The sequence below is a fragment of the Gorilla gorilla genome, chromosome 23 (assembly GCF_029281585.2).
Source record: "Gorilla gorilla gorilla isolate KB3781 chromosome 23, NHGRI_mGorGor1-v2.1_pri, whole genome shotgun sequence".
Lineage (NCBI taxonomy): Eukaryota > Metazoa > Chordata > Mammalia > Primates > Hominidae > Gorilla > Gorilla gorilla.
This window is the reverse complement of record NC_086018.1, coordinates 39868507-39885311: the sequence shown is the minus strand read 5'-3', so window position 1 is coordinate 39885311 and position 16805 is coordinate 39868507. Positions and strand designations below refer to the sequence as shown.

General features: G+C 47.6%; 1 protein-coding gene across 2 annotated transcripts in view; it reads right to left on the bottom strand.

The window, feature by feature from the left end:
• Positions 1-16805, bottom strand: part of SREBF2 (sterol regulatory element binding transcription factor 2) — a 75196-nt gene that overhangs the window by 25576 nt on the left and 32815 nt on the right. For both annotated transcript variants that reach the window (XM_019018465.4, XM_055374753.2), the window contains exons 2-10: positions 14403-14867; positions 12892-13073; positions 10639-10785; positions 7679-7900; positions 6244-6358; positions 5971-6152; positions 4276-4468; positions 3580-3761; positions 699-975 (exon numbers count right to left, since the gene is read on the bottom strand). In XM_019018465.4, coding sequence (XP_018874010.4) covers positions 699-975; positions 3580-3761; positions 4276-4468; positions 5971-6152; positions 6244-6358; positions 7679-7900; positions 10639-10785; positions 12892-13073; positions 14403-14867 — 1965 coding nt within the window. The remainder of the gene's footprint in view (positions 1-698; positions 976-3579; positions 3762-4275; positions 4469-5970; positions 6153-6243; positions 6359-7678; positions 7901-10638; positions 10786-12891; positions 13074-14402; positions 14868-16805) is intronic.

Genomic DNA, 16805 nt, shown 5'->3' with positions numbered 1-16805 from the left:
AGCCTGGCATCCAAATCCTTCATGGTCTGAGTACTGCCTTTGTGCCCTGGCTCCCTCTAGGACCACTGAAGGCTTATTCTCAAGAGCCACCCCAGGTGGGGCTCCTCCTTGGGAACATCCCTCTGCCCAGAGGCTCATCTCCTGCAGAGCTGGTGACCTCTATGCATCCTTCCATGCAAAGCCAAGACTCTACTTCCCCAGAAAGCCTTTCTTGAAACCCTCCAAACGGGTACCCACTCCCTCCCAACGAAAACATGTTCCTTCTGCTAAGTCTAACATACTCACGCTGAACTGTCATTCATTTGCTGACCTCTCTGCCTATTATAGCAGGAGCTTACTGAATGAAATAGATGATCATATTTCATTGACTCTAAGATGTCAGCAATTTTAAGTCTCACCATTAATTTAAGTATCACTAAAGAAAAACACTGCCAATTTATCTACAATGTGCCAGTTTATAGGACACATCCTGAGTATAGTGATGTTACTGTGAAAACATGTGCATCTGAGAACTGATGAGCTAAAGCAAAGAGCCAACCTTACAGCTGTGAAAACAGGTAGAAGCTTGGTCTAGCCACTCTAAAAGAGCAGCGTTAAAGGGACTTCAGCTAGGGTGCAGAACTGGCAAATCAAGCTAAGGAGAAGAGGTAGCATGAGATGCCTTGCAGCAAGCCAGGCAGCAGCAGCCGCCCCCTCACCTGTGATGTGAAGCTGGTGCAGCCGGTGATAGGCCAGAGCCGCATCCCGGGCGCTGGTCTTAGCTTCATCTTCAAAGCCTGCCTCAGTGGCTGGCGTGGCCCGCCGGCACTGGAAGACTTTCTTGAGCAGCCAGCGCACCAGGCGTAGCTTCTGCAGGCTGTAGCGGATCACGTTCCAGGAGAGGCTGCAGGCCAGGTCCAGGCGGGAGGTGGGCAGTGCCCGGCCCAAAACTGCCAGGCAGGTTTGTAGGTTGGCGGCAGCAGCTGCAAAATCTCCCTACAAAGTATCAAAAGGTGTTAATGGTCACTGGCCTTGCTCCGGCTTTTTGTTTTGATATAGACTTCTACTCCCCCTGCCCCCAATTATCAGAGGAATTAGTGCACACTCATAAAAACGAGGGAAACTTCAGAAAGCTACAAGAAAGTAAAACAAAACCACCTATAATCTCATCCCCCAGGAAGAATCCCTGCTGACATTCTGAGGTATTTCCTTACAGACTTTTTACTCGATTGAGATTGTACTGCGTGCGTTTGTCCTTTGAGCAAATGCTGGTCAGAGTTCCCTCAGAGTAGCACTTTTTTTTTTTTTTTTTTTTTTTTGTATTTTTAGTAGAGACAGGGTTTCACCATGTTGGTCAGGCTGGTCTCGAACTCCTGACCTCAAGTGATCTACCTGCCTTGGCCTTCCAAAGTGTTGGGATTACAGGCGTGAGCCACCATGCCCGGCCAGCAGTAGCTTTTAGACATAAGATGGTGACACAGATTTAGATGAACTGCATGATCCTTTAGGCTTTCAGGGTCTCAAAGTACGGCCCCCAGAGGCCAGTAGCATCAGCTCTTAGGAGCTTGTTAGAAATGTAAGCACCTGGACCTTACCCCAGGGCTACTGAATCAGAATCTCTGGTATTGCAGCCCTCTAGGTGATTCTCATGCCATGTCTGCTAAAGCGTTTCTTTTCATTTTTAGAGATGGGGGTTTTGCTATGTTGCCCGGGATGGTCTTGAACTCCTGGGCTCAAGCAATCCCCCCACCTCAGTGTGAGCCACAGCACCCGGCTTCATGCCTGCTGAAGTCTGAGAACCATGGTTTTAGGCAAACTCACAGCTAAACTACCCTACTCTAGGATTCAGATGAACTAATCTTTGTCAACCTGAGAGGGTCTAATGGAGAGTCTACGGCACTGTACTGGAGACCACTCGCTTTCTCTCTCTCACTGCTGGAGACTAGAAGACAGGCTATATAGTCTTGGGAAATGAAAGTAAATTCTCCTATTTTCCTCTATTGGGCAGCTGGTACACTATCTGTGCTTTGTTTCCCACATCATTACAGGACTGGACAAGGGAAAAGAAAAGATGTCCTCACAGCAACAGTCTCTAAGGTGCCTCTATCTTTTCAGCCAGAAGGACCTGCATTTGCAGATTCCAGAGGCAGGTGTTCCCTGGCTCCTCCCCTGCCTTTCCCTCAAAGATGGGCTATTCCCAAGTCCCAGTCTTTGGCTCTTACCCCTCCTGACTCCCCAGTCCAATTCTCCCTAAGAACCCTCTGCTGACAGACGTGCTTCCCAAACACTCTGGCCCCGCCCCCGCTCAGTCCCAGTCCCCATGGCCTGCCTCTCAATCACTGCTCACTCTGCAGGGGCCTCTTCCAGCTTTTCCAGGCAACATGGCCTAGATGGAGTCCACTCCATTTTGGAGCCTCTCTTATCCTTGAGTCAATGTCACTAATCACTTCCCTTCCAAATATTACATTTCAAATACTTATTCAGTTCAAACCTTTCCTTTTAATTCCAGGTCCTTGCCATCATCTCTTACTCAGTCTATTTCATAGAGCCCCCTGACTCAGCCAGGCGTGGTGGCTCATGCCTGTAATCCTAACACTTTGAGACGTCAAGGTGAGAGGATCACTTGAGCCTAGGAGTTCAGGACCAGCCAGGCAACACAGTGAGACCTTGTCTTTACTTAAAAAAGAGCACCCTAACTTGTTGCCATGTTCCATGCATTTCACATCTCCCTCCTACCTATCCTTCACAGCCACCAGAATGATGCTTGTAAAACACACACCTGAACCTGCCTCTAGGATATACATCTTGGGATGTTATACTCAAGGAACAGGCCTCTCAAAATCACATCTATATTCTGAGACCCATAGCCCCAGCAAGGCTGACAGATCCAGGATGGCCAATCAGATTCTCACTAATGGCCCTGCAGCTTGCAGAGGTGGGGAGGGCAGGCCCATGGCTCACTGCTGCTGAGGAGTGTTCTGGTTCTTGTTCCTCTTGAAATGTGGATGTTTAACTCTTCCTCAATGCTGTGAGTTGCCCCAGATTTTTTTCCGTAAACTCCCTGTTGATTTCAAATGAAAACTTTCAGCTAGTTTTCCTGCTCAAAAACCTTTCCTGGTTCTATAGAGAATTGGGAATAAAGCCCCAAATCAGTTCCTAGTGAAAGCCCTCTCCAATTTGGGCCTAGACACACTACCAGCCTTTGCCTTCAACTCTCTCTGACATAACCTACACTCAACACACCCTGGAACCTGCCAGTCTCCAAACAGCCTGTCCATTCATGTGTTCGGGCTGGAAGGTCCTTCTGCCACCTCTGCCCTTCCTTCCTACTCTTGGCAGCCCCGCTCAAGCCCTAGAACCCCTCCCTCAGAACTCAACTTCATTATTCCTGTCATACTGGAGACATAGATCATCTCATGTCCCTGGAATTAATTATCTATGCAGAGGCGCCCACTCCACTGCCCTGTGACTGTTCAGCAGCAGGGTCCCTTTTTCCTCTCAGTTACCACAAACATCTATCATAGGACTTTCTTTGACACGAGTTGCTGAATTATTTGTCAAGTCTGGGGGAGGATGGGGAAGGGCGGACACAGAACTCACTCTGGCGAGATCCAGATCTGCCTGTTTCCGGTGCCTCCAGAAGGTGACCGAGGAGCGCGAGTGTGGCCGGATCACTGGCTCCCCATGAACCAGCAGCTTCACAAAGACGCTCAGGACAATCACACCATTTACCAGCCATAAGAGAAGAGTAGGCATCATCCAGTCAAACCAGCCCCCAGAACCTAAGAAGGAACGTCTCAGCAGAGTCTGCCAGGAAAGGCCTTGCGGAGCAGCCAGGCACCTGACAGACCCCAGCACTATCACAGGAAAGAGTCTTCTACCTCATTTTCAGAAGAAAGGGAAAATAATTCTATAATCTAAACAGGGCTAATGACTGTAGCCCTTCTCATTATGGAGCTGAGTGCCATAAAAATCTTTGTTTTGAAAGGGTTGAGGCATTGGTTTTGCAACCTCAGATAAAAAACACGATATCCTCCTTCAAATAGGTACCACCCCTCCACCCCAGGGGAGTAGTGTGGGTCCCTGATTTGTTTTGCTCATTCTGACTGAACTTGGGCTTGCCTTGTTACTTCTAAAATGGAACTTATGCCAGTCCCTATCAGAAGCAAGCAGGTGGGGGCCCACTATAAAAGCCCTTTGGGACCTGGTAGCCAAGCCAAGAAGTTTGTACACAGGGTCCTTCTCCTGCCATAGTGGTCCAGCCATGCCCAGGTGGGGCAAGGGGCCTCCACCTACCTGACTCGAATGACAGGACACTGCGGCCAGAGCCTGAGTGTGGGCGCTGGTCAGAGTCGTGGGCCCCTCCCCACTGCAGCAGGGAAGTCAGGGGGTTAAAGGAGAGGCACAGGAAGGTGAGGACACACAGAAGAATCCGTGAGCGGTCTACCATGCCCAGCGCCACAGGAGGAGAGTCTGGCTCATCTTTGACCTTCAAAACAAGGCCTCGAGGTTGGAATAAATACTACATAGATTTTTACAGCACTTTATAAATACATATATATATTGAGAAATGGTTATGAGGTTTAAATTCAAGTCGATTAACTCAGGACTAAGGCCAGATGGGAACTGAGAAGCCTATAATTCACTAACTGCTGCTCAAACATTGGCACATTCACCTGCTTGCTAACTGAGAAAAGTACATGTTCCAAAGAACAAAGGTAGAAGAGATTTTCTTTTAAAATAGAAATCTACCACAAAAGAGAACACACTGTATGATTCTGTTTCTGTATAATTCCAGAACAGGCAAAACGAATCTAAAGTAACAGGAAACCAGTGAATCAGTCATTGTCTGAGGCTGGGGAGGGGTGTGGGAAACTACCTGCAAAGGTGCACAAAAGAGCTTTTTGGGGTGATGGAAATGTTCTATATCTTGATTATAGTGACAGTTACATAGCACTGTACATTATGTTAAAACTCTTGGTACTGTACTTTTAAAGTAGGTATATTTTATTGCATTTAAATTATACCTCAATGAAGTTGATCAAAGACCGTATTTAGTGTGAATCTATCTAAAGGATTTTACCTGTTCTAAAACCGTATCATTGTCTACACCCACCCCACTCTCCATTTTACAGCAGGAGGGCTGAAGCCAGATCTCCCCTGTGCCCCAATGTGTATATAGCATGTCATTTCTTTTCAATATTTTAAAACCATTTAAGATTTTCTTCTGATGACTCAGAAGCCCAGCTAATTCAATTTATGTGTCAAACGGCCTGTTGTTGCCAAACAGAACCACATTTATAAGAATAGTTCAAAAACAGAGCTTCCTTAGTAAAATTAAGTATATGATACAATAAACAGCTTAGACAAAAACAAACACTAGAAGGGAACTTTGTGCTTTCAGAGTCAGAAACTGCCGAAGTCAAAATACAGTACAAAACCCAGTGGTCTCTACAGGTTCCCAGGAAGATCATTAGGCTCAGAGCGTCTCTTAAGTAATTCCATTAAACTACCATTGCCAGGGGCTTTGACGATTAAAGGCCCATAGGTAAAATGTTATCTGTTAGACTGCAAATTGTAATCATTTCTGAAAAGAGGACCCAGAGGCAGCCTCATCCTAAACCAACTGATCAGCCTCCCAAAGTGGTCTTGCCAGGCCCATTAAAGGCAGAGTGAAGCAATGAGGTGCCTCCAGCAGCTCCCAACGCCCCCACAACAGCTACTCCGCATTCTCGTTCTGGATCTGGCACTCATTCCTCTCTGACGGGGCCTATCAGCAAGGACCAGTTAAACCTGAGGGACTGTTTCTCCCCAGAGTCAGTTTTTTCTTTCTTTATTCTCCAGGACCTGGCTAATTTCACAGAATTCCTGTTTTTCTCCAGGCTAGGCCCTCTTAACATGCGGCCTGGCCTCATAACTGTGACCTCCCAGCTATCTTCTTAGGGGAAATGGGGAAGATTCCAGGGATCAGGAGATTTCAAAAGTCTGTACCTTTGCATCATCCAACAGAGGGCTTCCTGGCTCAGAGTCAATGGAGTAGGGAGAGAAGCCAGCCTGGGACCCTGAGTCAGAGGCTGGGGGGGACATCAGAAGGACATTCTGATTAAAGTCCTCGATCTTCAGGTCCACCTCATTGTCCACCAGACTGCCTAGGTCGATGCCCTTTAGAAGCTCTGCAAAGAAAACCCCACCTGGTGAAAATGATCTGCTTTTACAAAGCCCCACCTGGGCCAGGGCTGACAACCCTTTTCTCAGCACACTTACTGTTCTTTTGATTTGCCAGCTTCAGCACCATGTTCTCCTGGCGCAGTTTATGATTGACCTGCTGCAAATATTTGATGTAATCAATGGCCTTCCTCAGAACGCCAGACTTGTGCATCTGGGTAGGAAGATGAGTGAAAACACAGTGAGACCAGTGCAGGATGCAGTGTGAAAAGAGCAGAGCCCTAGCACTTGGGATGAGAGCATGGCTCTGTGAGAGGAGAAACCAAGTTCAGATGCTGGTCCTCCCAATGATTAGCTGTGCCACTCGGGAGAAGTTACTCCATACCTCAGAACCTCACTTTCCTCCTCATTAGCACAGAGATAATGAAAGCGCGTGAATCACAGGCTTGCAGCAGGGCTAAATGAGATAATGAGTTTAAAGGGCTTAGCCCTGAGCCTGGCAAATAGTTGACACTCAGTAAGTATTAGCTATTGTTCCCACTTCTTATAATAATCCTAGCACCATAACAAACTTTAAGGAAAACAAATGAAAAAACAACCACAGCACTGTTGGACAGTTATCTTTTTTTTTTTTTTTCTTTTTTCCAAGACAGAGTTTCACTCTTGTTGCCCAGGCTGGAGTGCAATGGCGCGATCTCAGATCACTGCAACCTCTGCCTCCCAGGTTCAAACAATTCTCCTGCCTCAGCCTTCCAAGTAGCTGGGATTACAGGCACCTGCCAGCACGCCCGGCTAATTTTTTGTATTTTTAGTAGAGACGGGGTTTCACCATGTTGGCCAGGCTGGTCTTGAACTCCTGGCCTCATGATCCACCCGCCTCAGCCTCCCAAAGTGCTGGGATTACAGGCGTAAGCCACAGTGCCTAGCCTGGACAGTTATCTTAAGGCATAGATTTTTACTTAGGATGTACACCTTTCAGATTTGTAGGCAAGGAAAATGAAATTTTCTTTCAAAATAGGGTTTAAACATAGATAGGTTTTAAAAATAAAATCTCCTACTTTCTAGAAGACACATTCACTGAAACACCAGAAACATTTGGAACATCAATTTCCTCTATTTGTTGCTGGTCAAAGACTCAACCTCTTTTTTCTTTCTTTTCCATAAAAGGTAACCCCTAAACACAGCTAAAACTATGCCATCAGCTGACTCCAAGGTACACACAGTCCTGTATCTGGAACTACTGAGTGGCAGGCGTCTTTCTCTGCCTCTGACAGTGGAGTCCCCATCACTGCAGAGCACAGCCGAAGGAGTCAAAGGTCTCAGCGGGTCACTGCCTTATCAACCCTCACCAGTCCCTTATGTTTTTTAATATTTTATAATCTTGACATGACACCAAGATGCTTTAATAAAAAAGCACCTCTAACTCGGTCTTGTATTCACTTACCTTGAGCCTGGGACTTCTCTAGGCTCCTGAGGCAAAAACAGGTAGAGGGGAGATGGTGGAACATAAAACACAATTTTGTTTGGCACCCACCTTGGCATCTGTCCCCATGACCAGGTCTTTCAATTCGATGATTTTGTCATTGATGGAGGAGCGATATCGTTTCTCAATGATATTATGGGTTGTCCGCCTTTCTCCTTCTTTGGGGGGCTCAAGCTGCTTGACTCCCCCAGGTACCTGCTTAATGGGCACTTTCTCTTGCCCCATCATTACAGGCATTGTGGTCAGAATGGTCCCACTGCTGCCCACCAGGGTCTAGAATAGGGACAGGTACACAGCAGAATGATCCCTTTGTTAGTCTGCATAAAGCAACCTCAACATAGACCTGCCCGCTTTGGCCAAGTGTTGCCAGACCTGGCAGTACTTCATGAGGTCTGAGACTCTTCCTGGGTTAATCAAATCAGGCCCCAAGAAGTCTCAGGAGCCACAGAACCTTGGTTACTACCTCCCTTCAAGAAACACTGCTGATAAACTACAGCACAAGAGGATTAACATGGCTAAATATGTTTTAAGTTTTGATCTACGTATGCCAGAAACAAGTCATATGATTTCTGCTTTGCTGTCAAACTGTTAACCACTTCTAAAGTTGTACACGGTGAACCACGAGTTGGCACCAGAGAAAACTTTCTCCTAGTGTATGACACATTTTTTCCTCTCAAATGACAATTAAGCAAATTACTGCATTTCTTTATACAATTTTGCCATCAAAAAGCTCAAGGGCAGAAGTGACACTCTCAATAAGAGCCATTTGATTAAGTAAATAGGCCAACCATGGAGGTCTCCCCTTTTTATTCTTCATCTCTGTTTTCTCCTCTTATTTTTTCTAACTTTATTTTATTTTATTTTTTTTGAGATGGAGTTTCGCTCTTGTTGCCCAGGCTGGAATGCAATGGTGCGATCTCGGCTCACCACAAACTCTGCCTCCCGGCTTCAAGTGATTCTGCTGCCTCAGCCTCCCGAGTAGCTGGGATTACAGGCATGCGCCACCATGCCTGGCTAATTTTGTATTTTTAGTAGAGACGGGGTTTCTCCATGTTGGTCAGGCTGGTCTCAAACTGCTGACCTCAGGTGATCCACCCGCCTTGGCCTCCCAAAGTGCTGGGATTACAGGCGTGAGCCACCACGTCCTGTTTTTTGTTTTTTTTTTTTGTTTTTTTTTTGAGACAAAGTCTCACTCTGTTGCCCAAAAGCTGGAGTGCAGTGGCGTGATCACAGCTTACTACACCCTGCACCCCCCTGGTTCAAGTGATTCTCCTGCCTCAGCCTCCTGAGTAGCTGGAATTACAGGCACCCGCCACCACACCTGGCTCATTTTTGTATTTTTAGTAGAGATGGGATTTCATCATGTTGGCCAGGCTGATCTCAAACTACTGACCTCAGGTGATCTGCCCACCTCAGCCTCCCAAAATGCTGGGAATACAGGCGTGAGCCACTGGGCCCGGACCAATTTTAGTTTAATTTCTTAAATAATGGCCTCAATATCTAATCAGCCAATAAATAAATAAAAAGGTGCCCAATTTCATTAGTTGCCAATAAGTACGTCATGCACAATAAAAACCACAAATCTTAAGTTTATAGCTTGATGAATTTTACATATGTACACAATGTATATAACCACCCAGACCAAGATATAGCCCATTTCTACCAGCTCAGAAAGTCCCCGCATGCCCCTCCCCTCCTGTGAATTCCAGCACCATAGCTTCATTTTGCCTCTTTTTGAACTTCATATAAATGGAATCATTAGCATGGACTCCTTTGGCTTGACACACTATTTTTTTTTTTTTTTTGAGACGGAGATTTGCTCTGTCGCCCGGGCTGGAGTGCAGTGGCGCAATCTTGGCTCACTGCAAGCTCCACCTCCCAGGCTCACGACATTCTCCTACCTCGGCCTCCCGAGTAGCTAGGACTACAGGTGCCCGCCACCACGCCCGGCTAATTTTTTGTATTTTTAGCAGAGACGGGGTTTCACCATGGTAGCCAGGATGGTCTCGATCTCCTGACCTCATGATCCACCCACCTCGGCCTCCCAAAGTGCTGGGATTATAGGTGTGAGCCACCGCGCCTGGCGGCTTGACACACTATTTCTGAGGGACAGCCCCATGTTGTTTCATGCATCAGTAGCTTTTTTTTTTTTGAGAGAGTCAGTCTCGTTCTGTCATCCAGGCTGGAGTGCAGTGGTGCGATCTCGGCTCACTGCAACTTCCACCTCTCAGGTTCAAGCAATTCTGCTGCCTCAGCCTCCTGAGTAGCTGGGATTACAGGCATGCACCACCATACCTGGCTAATTTTTATATTTTTAGTAGAGATGGGGTTTCACCATGTTGGCCAGGCTGGTCTCAAACTCCTGACCTCAGGTGATCCACCCCTCTTGGCCTCCCAAAGTGCTGAGATTACAGGCGTGAGCCACCGTGCCTGTCAGCAGTTCTTTTTTTTAATTGCTAGGCATAATTTCAGTGTATGAATATATCACAATGTGCTTATTTTCCTGTGGATGGACATTTGAGTTGCTTCCAGTTCTTGGCTTTTATGAATAAAGCTAGTGCGTCTAAATTTTAATCACCATTTACTCTATCAGATTCTCATGCTATAGGATGCTGAAAGTGGCTAAGAACCTACAACTGAAGGATGGGGTACCTTCCATGTTCTTCACCTTGGAGCCCTTCCCTGCCTGGTGGCCCTAGGGTCCTTCAGAAGTCATCAGCAGGATCTAAGAGGTGAATGGTCTTGTGTGGAGCTATTAGCCAAGAATAGAGGGTCCTTCTGCTATTCTTTTCTACCTCCTTGTAGACTCCAGTACTCCCACATCAAACACACATTGCTAATACTTTTTCGAGTGAAAAAACAACTAAGAGGGGTGACATTTACAGTTTGACTGATTTGTGCTATAGACCCTCCCATACCTACTCAGCATATAGAGATTTAACATCTCTGAAGACTAACACCTCCAGGAATAAAGGGGGAGGGAGGAGGGTGGGGGAGAAGGCAGCTCTTACTGGTACTTGAAGGGCAGCCGTCTGGATAGGGGTGGTGAGGGCGGTGAGGGCCGGGTTCTGGACCGCAGCCATAACAGGGCTGCCATCTGTCTTCAGTGTGGTCAAAACAAGGGAATCTGTCTTGATGATCTGAGGCTGGACCAGGACCTGGATGAAAAAGGAAGAAAAGTAAAAGGATGATAGCATTATCCTTCTGTTATGCATTCCTTTCTTACTGCATAGACCTTCCAAGAAAGAATGAGAAGTGATACAATTTTTACGAAATTGAGAAAAAAAAATGAACAGGAAATTTCATAGAGGCTATTTCAAAAGCCGGCTATTTTGTACAGCCTGAATACTGGGTTCAGGTGGAGAAAGAGGGGCTAGCTAATGAGGGTCCTGGCTTTTTTTTTTTTTTTTTTGCTGAGACAGGGTTGCTCTCTGTTGCCCAGGCTGGAGTGCAGTGGTACAATCTCAGCTCACTGCAGCCTTGACCTCCCGGGCTCAAGTGATCCTGCTGCCTCAGCCTCCTGAGTAGCTGGGACTACAGGTGTGTGCCACCATGTCTGGCTAATTGTTTGTATTTTTTTGTAGAGACAGGGTTTCACCATGTTGCCCAGGCTGGTCCTGAACTCCTGGGTTCAAGAAATCCACCTGCCTCAGCCTCCTAAAGTGCTGAGATCACAGGCATGAGCCATGGTGCTCAGCCAGGTCATGGGTTTTTAGGTTGAAAGACTTTCAAGAGGGTGGTGCCAGTGGCCCAGCAGGAGCAGAGCAGAGATGGGTAGGGTGGATGGCAGAGAGGAGAGAAAAGACTCAGGAAAGCCAGACACATGGCTGAGAAGCAAAAATAATAAACCTGATTTTTTTAAGATAAATTACTTTGTTAGTAAGAAAATATAGGCCAGATGTGGTGGCTCATGCCTGTAATCCCAGCACTTTGGGAGACCAAGGCAGGTGGATCATGAGGTCAGGAGTTTGAGACCAGCCTGACCAACATGGTGAAACCCTGTCTCTACTAAAAATACAAAAATTAGCTGGGCGTGATGGCGCGTGCCTGTAATCCCAGCTACTCGGAAGGCCGACGCAGGAGAATTGCTTGAACCCAGGAGGCTGAGGTTGCACAGTGAGCCGAGATCGTGCCACTGCACTCCAGCCCGGGCGACAGAGCAAGACTCTGTCTCAAAAAAAAAAAAAGAAAAAAGAAGATATAGTCCACGATGATATATGACATAAAGACTTTTTTGTGATTATAAAAATAATACACGTCCCCCAGCTGGGCACAGTGGCTCACACCTGTAGTCCCAGCACTTTGGGAGGCCGAGATCGATGCACTGCTTGAGGCCAGGAGTTCAAAACCAGCCTGGCCAACCTGGAGAAACCCCGTCTCTACTAAAAATACAAAAAACTAGCCGGGTGCGGTGGCAGGTGCTTGTAATCCCAGCTACTTGGGAGGCTGAGGCAGGAGAATCGCTTGAACCTGGTAGGCGGGGGTTGCAGGGAGCCAAGATCACGCCACTGCACTCCAACCTGGGCAACAAGAGCAACTCTGTCTCAAAAAAATAAAAATAAAAAAAAAAAATAATAATACATGCCCCCCCTCCCCCCAACCCAATATATGTTCAGGATCCACAGCAGAAAATATGGAGAATAGAAAACTATGAAAGCCAAGGGCGGTGGCTCACGTCTGTAATCCCAGCACTTTGGGAGGCCGAGGCAGGTGGATCACGAGGTCAGAAGTTCAAGCCAGCCTGGCCAACATAGTAAAACCCCGTCTCTACTAAAAATATAAAAATTAGCCGGGTGTGGTGGCACATGCCTGTAGTCCCAGCTACTCGGGAGGCTGAAGCAGCAGAACTGCTTGAACCCGGGAGGCGGAGGTTACAGCGAGCTGAGACCACACCACTCCACTTCAGCTTGGGCAACAGAATGAGACTCCGTCTCAAAACAACAACAACAACAAAAAAACACAACACAAAACTATGAAAAAGAAAATTATCTGGGAAATACCAATTTAGCACATTTCTTTCCAGTTTCATGCCCATTACATGTGTACGTAAGTGACTGCACCAGCCTTTCCTGAGTGCCAGTGTCTATCTACAGAGATGGACTCAGCCAGGTCGCTATACGCTGCTCACAGGTGCATCCTGGCGCCCTACAAGCTGCTTTGTGTACACTCTGGTTGGTCCTTCTTAGTATGTAGACCACATCTTCAACCAAGGACCAGTTAACAGCCCCAACCAGTGCCTCCCTGAATCCTTTCCAGCCACTTACCGGGACCTGCTGCACCTGTGGCGCAGCAACTGTCTGCACCGTAGCTGGGGCAAGGGTCTGCAGCGTGCCATTGGCCGTTTGTGTCAGCACCCGCTGGGCCTGCACTGTCTGCACCTGCTGCTGAATGGTGACCGGCTGTACCTGGGAGGATGTCACCAGGCTTTGGACTTGAGGCTGAAGGACTTGGGAGAAGAGGAGAAAAAAGGCACAGAGATGAGGAATGCATTCTGTCACTGCAGGTGCAGCAGAAACCTGAGGATGGAGTATCTCATAATGATTCCAACTCCCCACCTGCTGCTGAAGATGATGTGCGCAGCCATTTACAAGGTGGCTTAGACAACAAGAACATCCCATAAGGGCTGCATCAATTTCTGAGGGAACGAGTACAAATTGTTTTATTACTCTGGGTGCCAGGGTGGAGGAAAGGGAAGCTAATCAGCAAATGACTGCACCCAGCAAGGGAGTTAACAGATGTTGAGAATCAACAACTCCCTGGGGCTTCATTTTCTTCCATCCTTTCTGGACGGAAAGTGCACTTTGGGAGGACTGTCTCAGCTTTTTGCCTTTACATTCCCCCACCTGTCCCAATTCTTGAACTCCATTGAAGAACTATAAGATTCTTTGAAATTCAAAGCAATACTAATCTTACCCTGGGCTCCCCACAGAGTCAGAGGGAAATATGATGAAAAGGCACTGGGATGCAGCACATCACAGAAAGAACAAGCCCCTTTCAGTCATCCATTCCCTCAACACATACTAAGGGCCCAGCATGAGGCTTGCTACTTGAAGCTGCTGTACCTATATTAAAAGTCATATTCATCACCATAGTGGATGCTCAGATGTTTGCTGAATGAATAGTTCTCAACTGTGGCAGCTGAGATCTGGCTGCCGCCTAGCCAATTTCAAGCCTTATTCAAGTCTCCACCACTAGTTATCAGAATGGCCCTGTGTCTACTATGCTTGCTGGATTTTTTTTTTCTTTTTAAGATGGGAGTCTCGCTCTGTTGCCCAGGCTGGAGTGCAGTGGCACGATCTCTGCTCACTGCAAGCTCTGCCTCCCGGGTTCACGCTATTCTCCTGCCTCAGCTTCCCGAGTAGCTGGGACTACAGGCGCCCGCCACCATGCCCGGCTAATTTTTTCTATTTTTTAGTAGAGATGGGGTTCCACTGAGTTAGCCAGGATGGTCTCAATCTCCTGACCTCGTGATCCGCCCACCTTGGCCTCCCAAAGTGCTGGGATTACAGGCGTGAGCCACCGCGCCCGGCCGCTTGCTGGATTTTTTAACCAAGTATTTTTGAATTAGGCACAATAGATATTAAGGTATTTGAAGCTGCAGAATGTGACATGCTCCTGTACCAGTTCTTATTGCCAGTTACCAGAAACTCATTCAGACAGGACCATATTGATATACCTGCCATTCCTGAAGAGGACAGAAATATTTACAGTGTCTGCAAACTGGCACATAAACATTGGAACCAACCAACCACTACCATTCTGACTTCTGAATCACCTTGAAAGCTAGTAGCTGCATTCTGGTATATCAAAGGCTGCTGGATGATCCTCGTCTGCGGAGCGGTGCTGAATGTTGGGGTGATCATTACCGTCTGTTGTTGCAGCTGAGCTTGAGGTTGAGGCTGGGGCTGGGGGCGGGGCTGAAGAATAGGAGTTGCCCTGGGTGTGGTGGGAACTGAGGTGGGAGAAACCTTGACCTGCAGGGTTGGAGCCTGTGGGGAGGCCGCCGAGGGAGAGAAGGAAGGTAATGTGACCTGGGTGAATGACCGTGGCATTGAAGGGTCCACAGCTCCGCTGCTGCTGCCCCTGCCATTGCTGCTGCTGCTGCTGCTGCTGCTGCCGCTGCTGCCGCTGCTGCCGCTGCTGCTACCACTACCACCACTGCCAGGAAAGGAGCTACACAGCTGTTCTGAAAACAAGTCAGGGAACTCTCCCACTTGATTACTGACAAATTGCAGCATCTCTGTGAACAAAAGAAAAGGAGTAATTTTATTGCTATCCAAAAAGTTAACTTTCAAACTTGCTTAAGAAACTAAGGCATGAAAACCCAATGACTTTCCTAAGACCGTGGCAGAAATGGGTCAGGAAACCCTTACCTCTTTCTTGTGGGGATCATCTGGGCCAAGATGGCTGCCCAAGGTCCCAGGACAACAGGACAGGACTTTATCTGTTTGATGTTCTTTTCCCTCCTCACACTCACCTCCAGGCCCTTTCTCTCATTTTCTTTTTTTTTTTTTTGAGACGGAGTCTTCCTCTATCGCCCACGCTGGATGGAGTGCAGTGGCGCGATCTTGTCTTACTGCAACCTCTGCCTCCCGGGTTCAAGTGATTCTCCCGCCTCAGCCTCCCGAGTAGCTGGGACTACAGGTGCACGGCACCATGCCCGGCTAATTTTTGTAATTTTAGTAGAGACAGGGTTTCACCATATTGATAGGTGGGTCTCGAACTCCTGACCTTAGGTGATCCACCCACCTCAGCCTCCCAAAGTGCTGGGATTACAGGTGTGAGCCACCGCGCCCAGCCTCTCTCATTTTCCTGATTGTTTTGATCATAAAAGGAACTACCTTTGTACTAGATAGGTGCTGTTCTGTCGAAGGTACCAAGGGTCCTTTTTTACAGCTGGAAACACTGAGGCAGTGAGTAGGGAGTCACTGTCCTAAGGCTGTGAGTATAGTGGTCTTGGCTTGTGAGGCCACCTCTAATCCTAGCACTGCAGACCCAAACTTGCTCTAACCCCTTTCCTCCTCACCACAGGGAGGCTCTAGGCCTCCTCTCCAAGCTGAGTAAAACCCTGGGCACTGTTGGTATTCTTGGAAACACTCAGGGACAACCAAGTTGATGGCCCCTAAGTCATGGAGCTTCAGGGATGCAAAGAATGGAAAAACCATATATGAAGTCCAGGAGAGGAAAGTAACTTGGCCAAGGTCACACAGCTTGTCAGGGTACAGCTAGGATTAGAACCAGTTCTCTGCCTCCCAGCTTTGTGTTCTTCTACCACAACACAGTGCAGGTATGTTGCCAGGCCAGGACACAGCAAGCCTGCCCCACCCTGAACTCCGTGCTTCCCAGGGCCCATGCTAGCCCTTGTCTGGTTGTGCCCCTTTTCTCTGGGCAAGGAGTCTTGGGTCCAAAGGGATTTGTCCACCTGGAGACCACGCTTCCCTTTCTAGATCATGTTCCAAGTAGCTGGGACCCTTAAATTCCCAGCCCAAAGGGTCTCAAGCCTACTTCCAGGGCCTCTTCCCTGGTCAATCTTCCCAAAGGCTTTCCAAAACCCAACTTAACCCACAACTACCCCCTCATCTCTCATGACTCCCTTCTTTTTCATATGACTGGTCCCTATAGAAGTCAGGAGCCTCAGCTTTGTCCCAGATAGTTTCAGACCTACAATTCTCTACATTGTCCATATTCTTTTCTCTTTTCTCTTTTCTCTCTCCAATACGTTCCCAAGAAGCTACTGCTTGTTCTTGAACTATGGCCCCTCCTTTCCAAACCTTCAAGGCCATATGATGCTCTGATTTAGACACCAAAACAACAAAAACCACCACACCACCACTATAAAAAAAAAAAAAGGCACCATCTGCATTCCCCCAAACCTCCACCAAGATGTCCTTCTCAGGTCTCTGATGCTGTGTGTGTGTGTGGTTTTTTTTGAGGGGGTGTGGGGGCCTGGAGCCTGGGGTATATTTGTATATCTGACAAACAGAAAGCTGCTGAGACCGGTTGTGGTGGCTCATGCCTGTAATCCCAGTGCATTGTGAGGCCAAGGTGGGAGGGTCACTTGAGGTCAGGAGTTTGAGAACAGCCTGGGCAACACAGCGAGACTCTGTCTCTCTTTTTTTTGAGATAGGGTATTGCTCTGTCACCCAGGTTGGAGTGCAGTGTTGCAATTTCAGCTCAC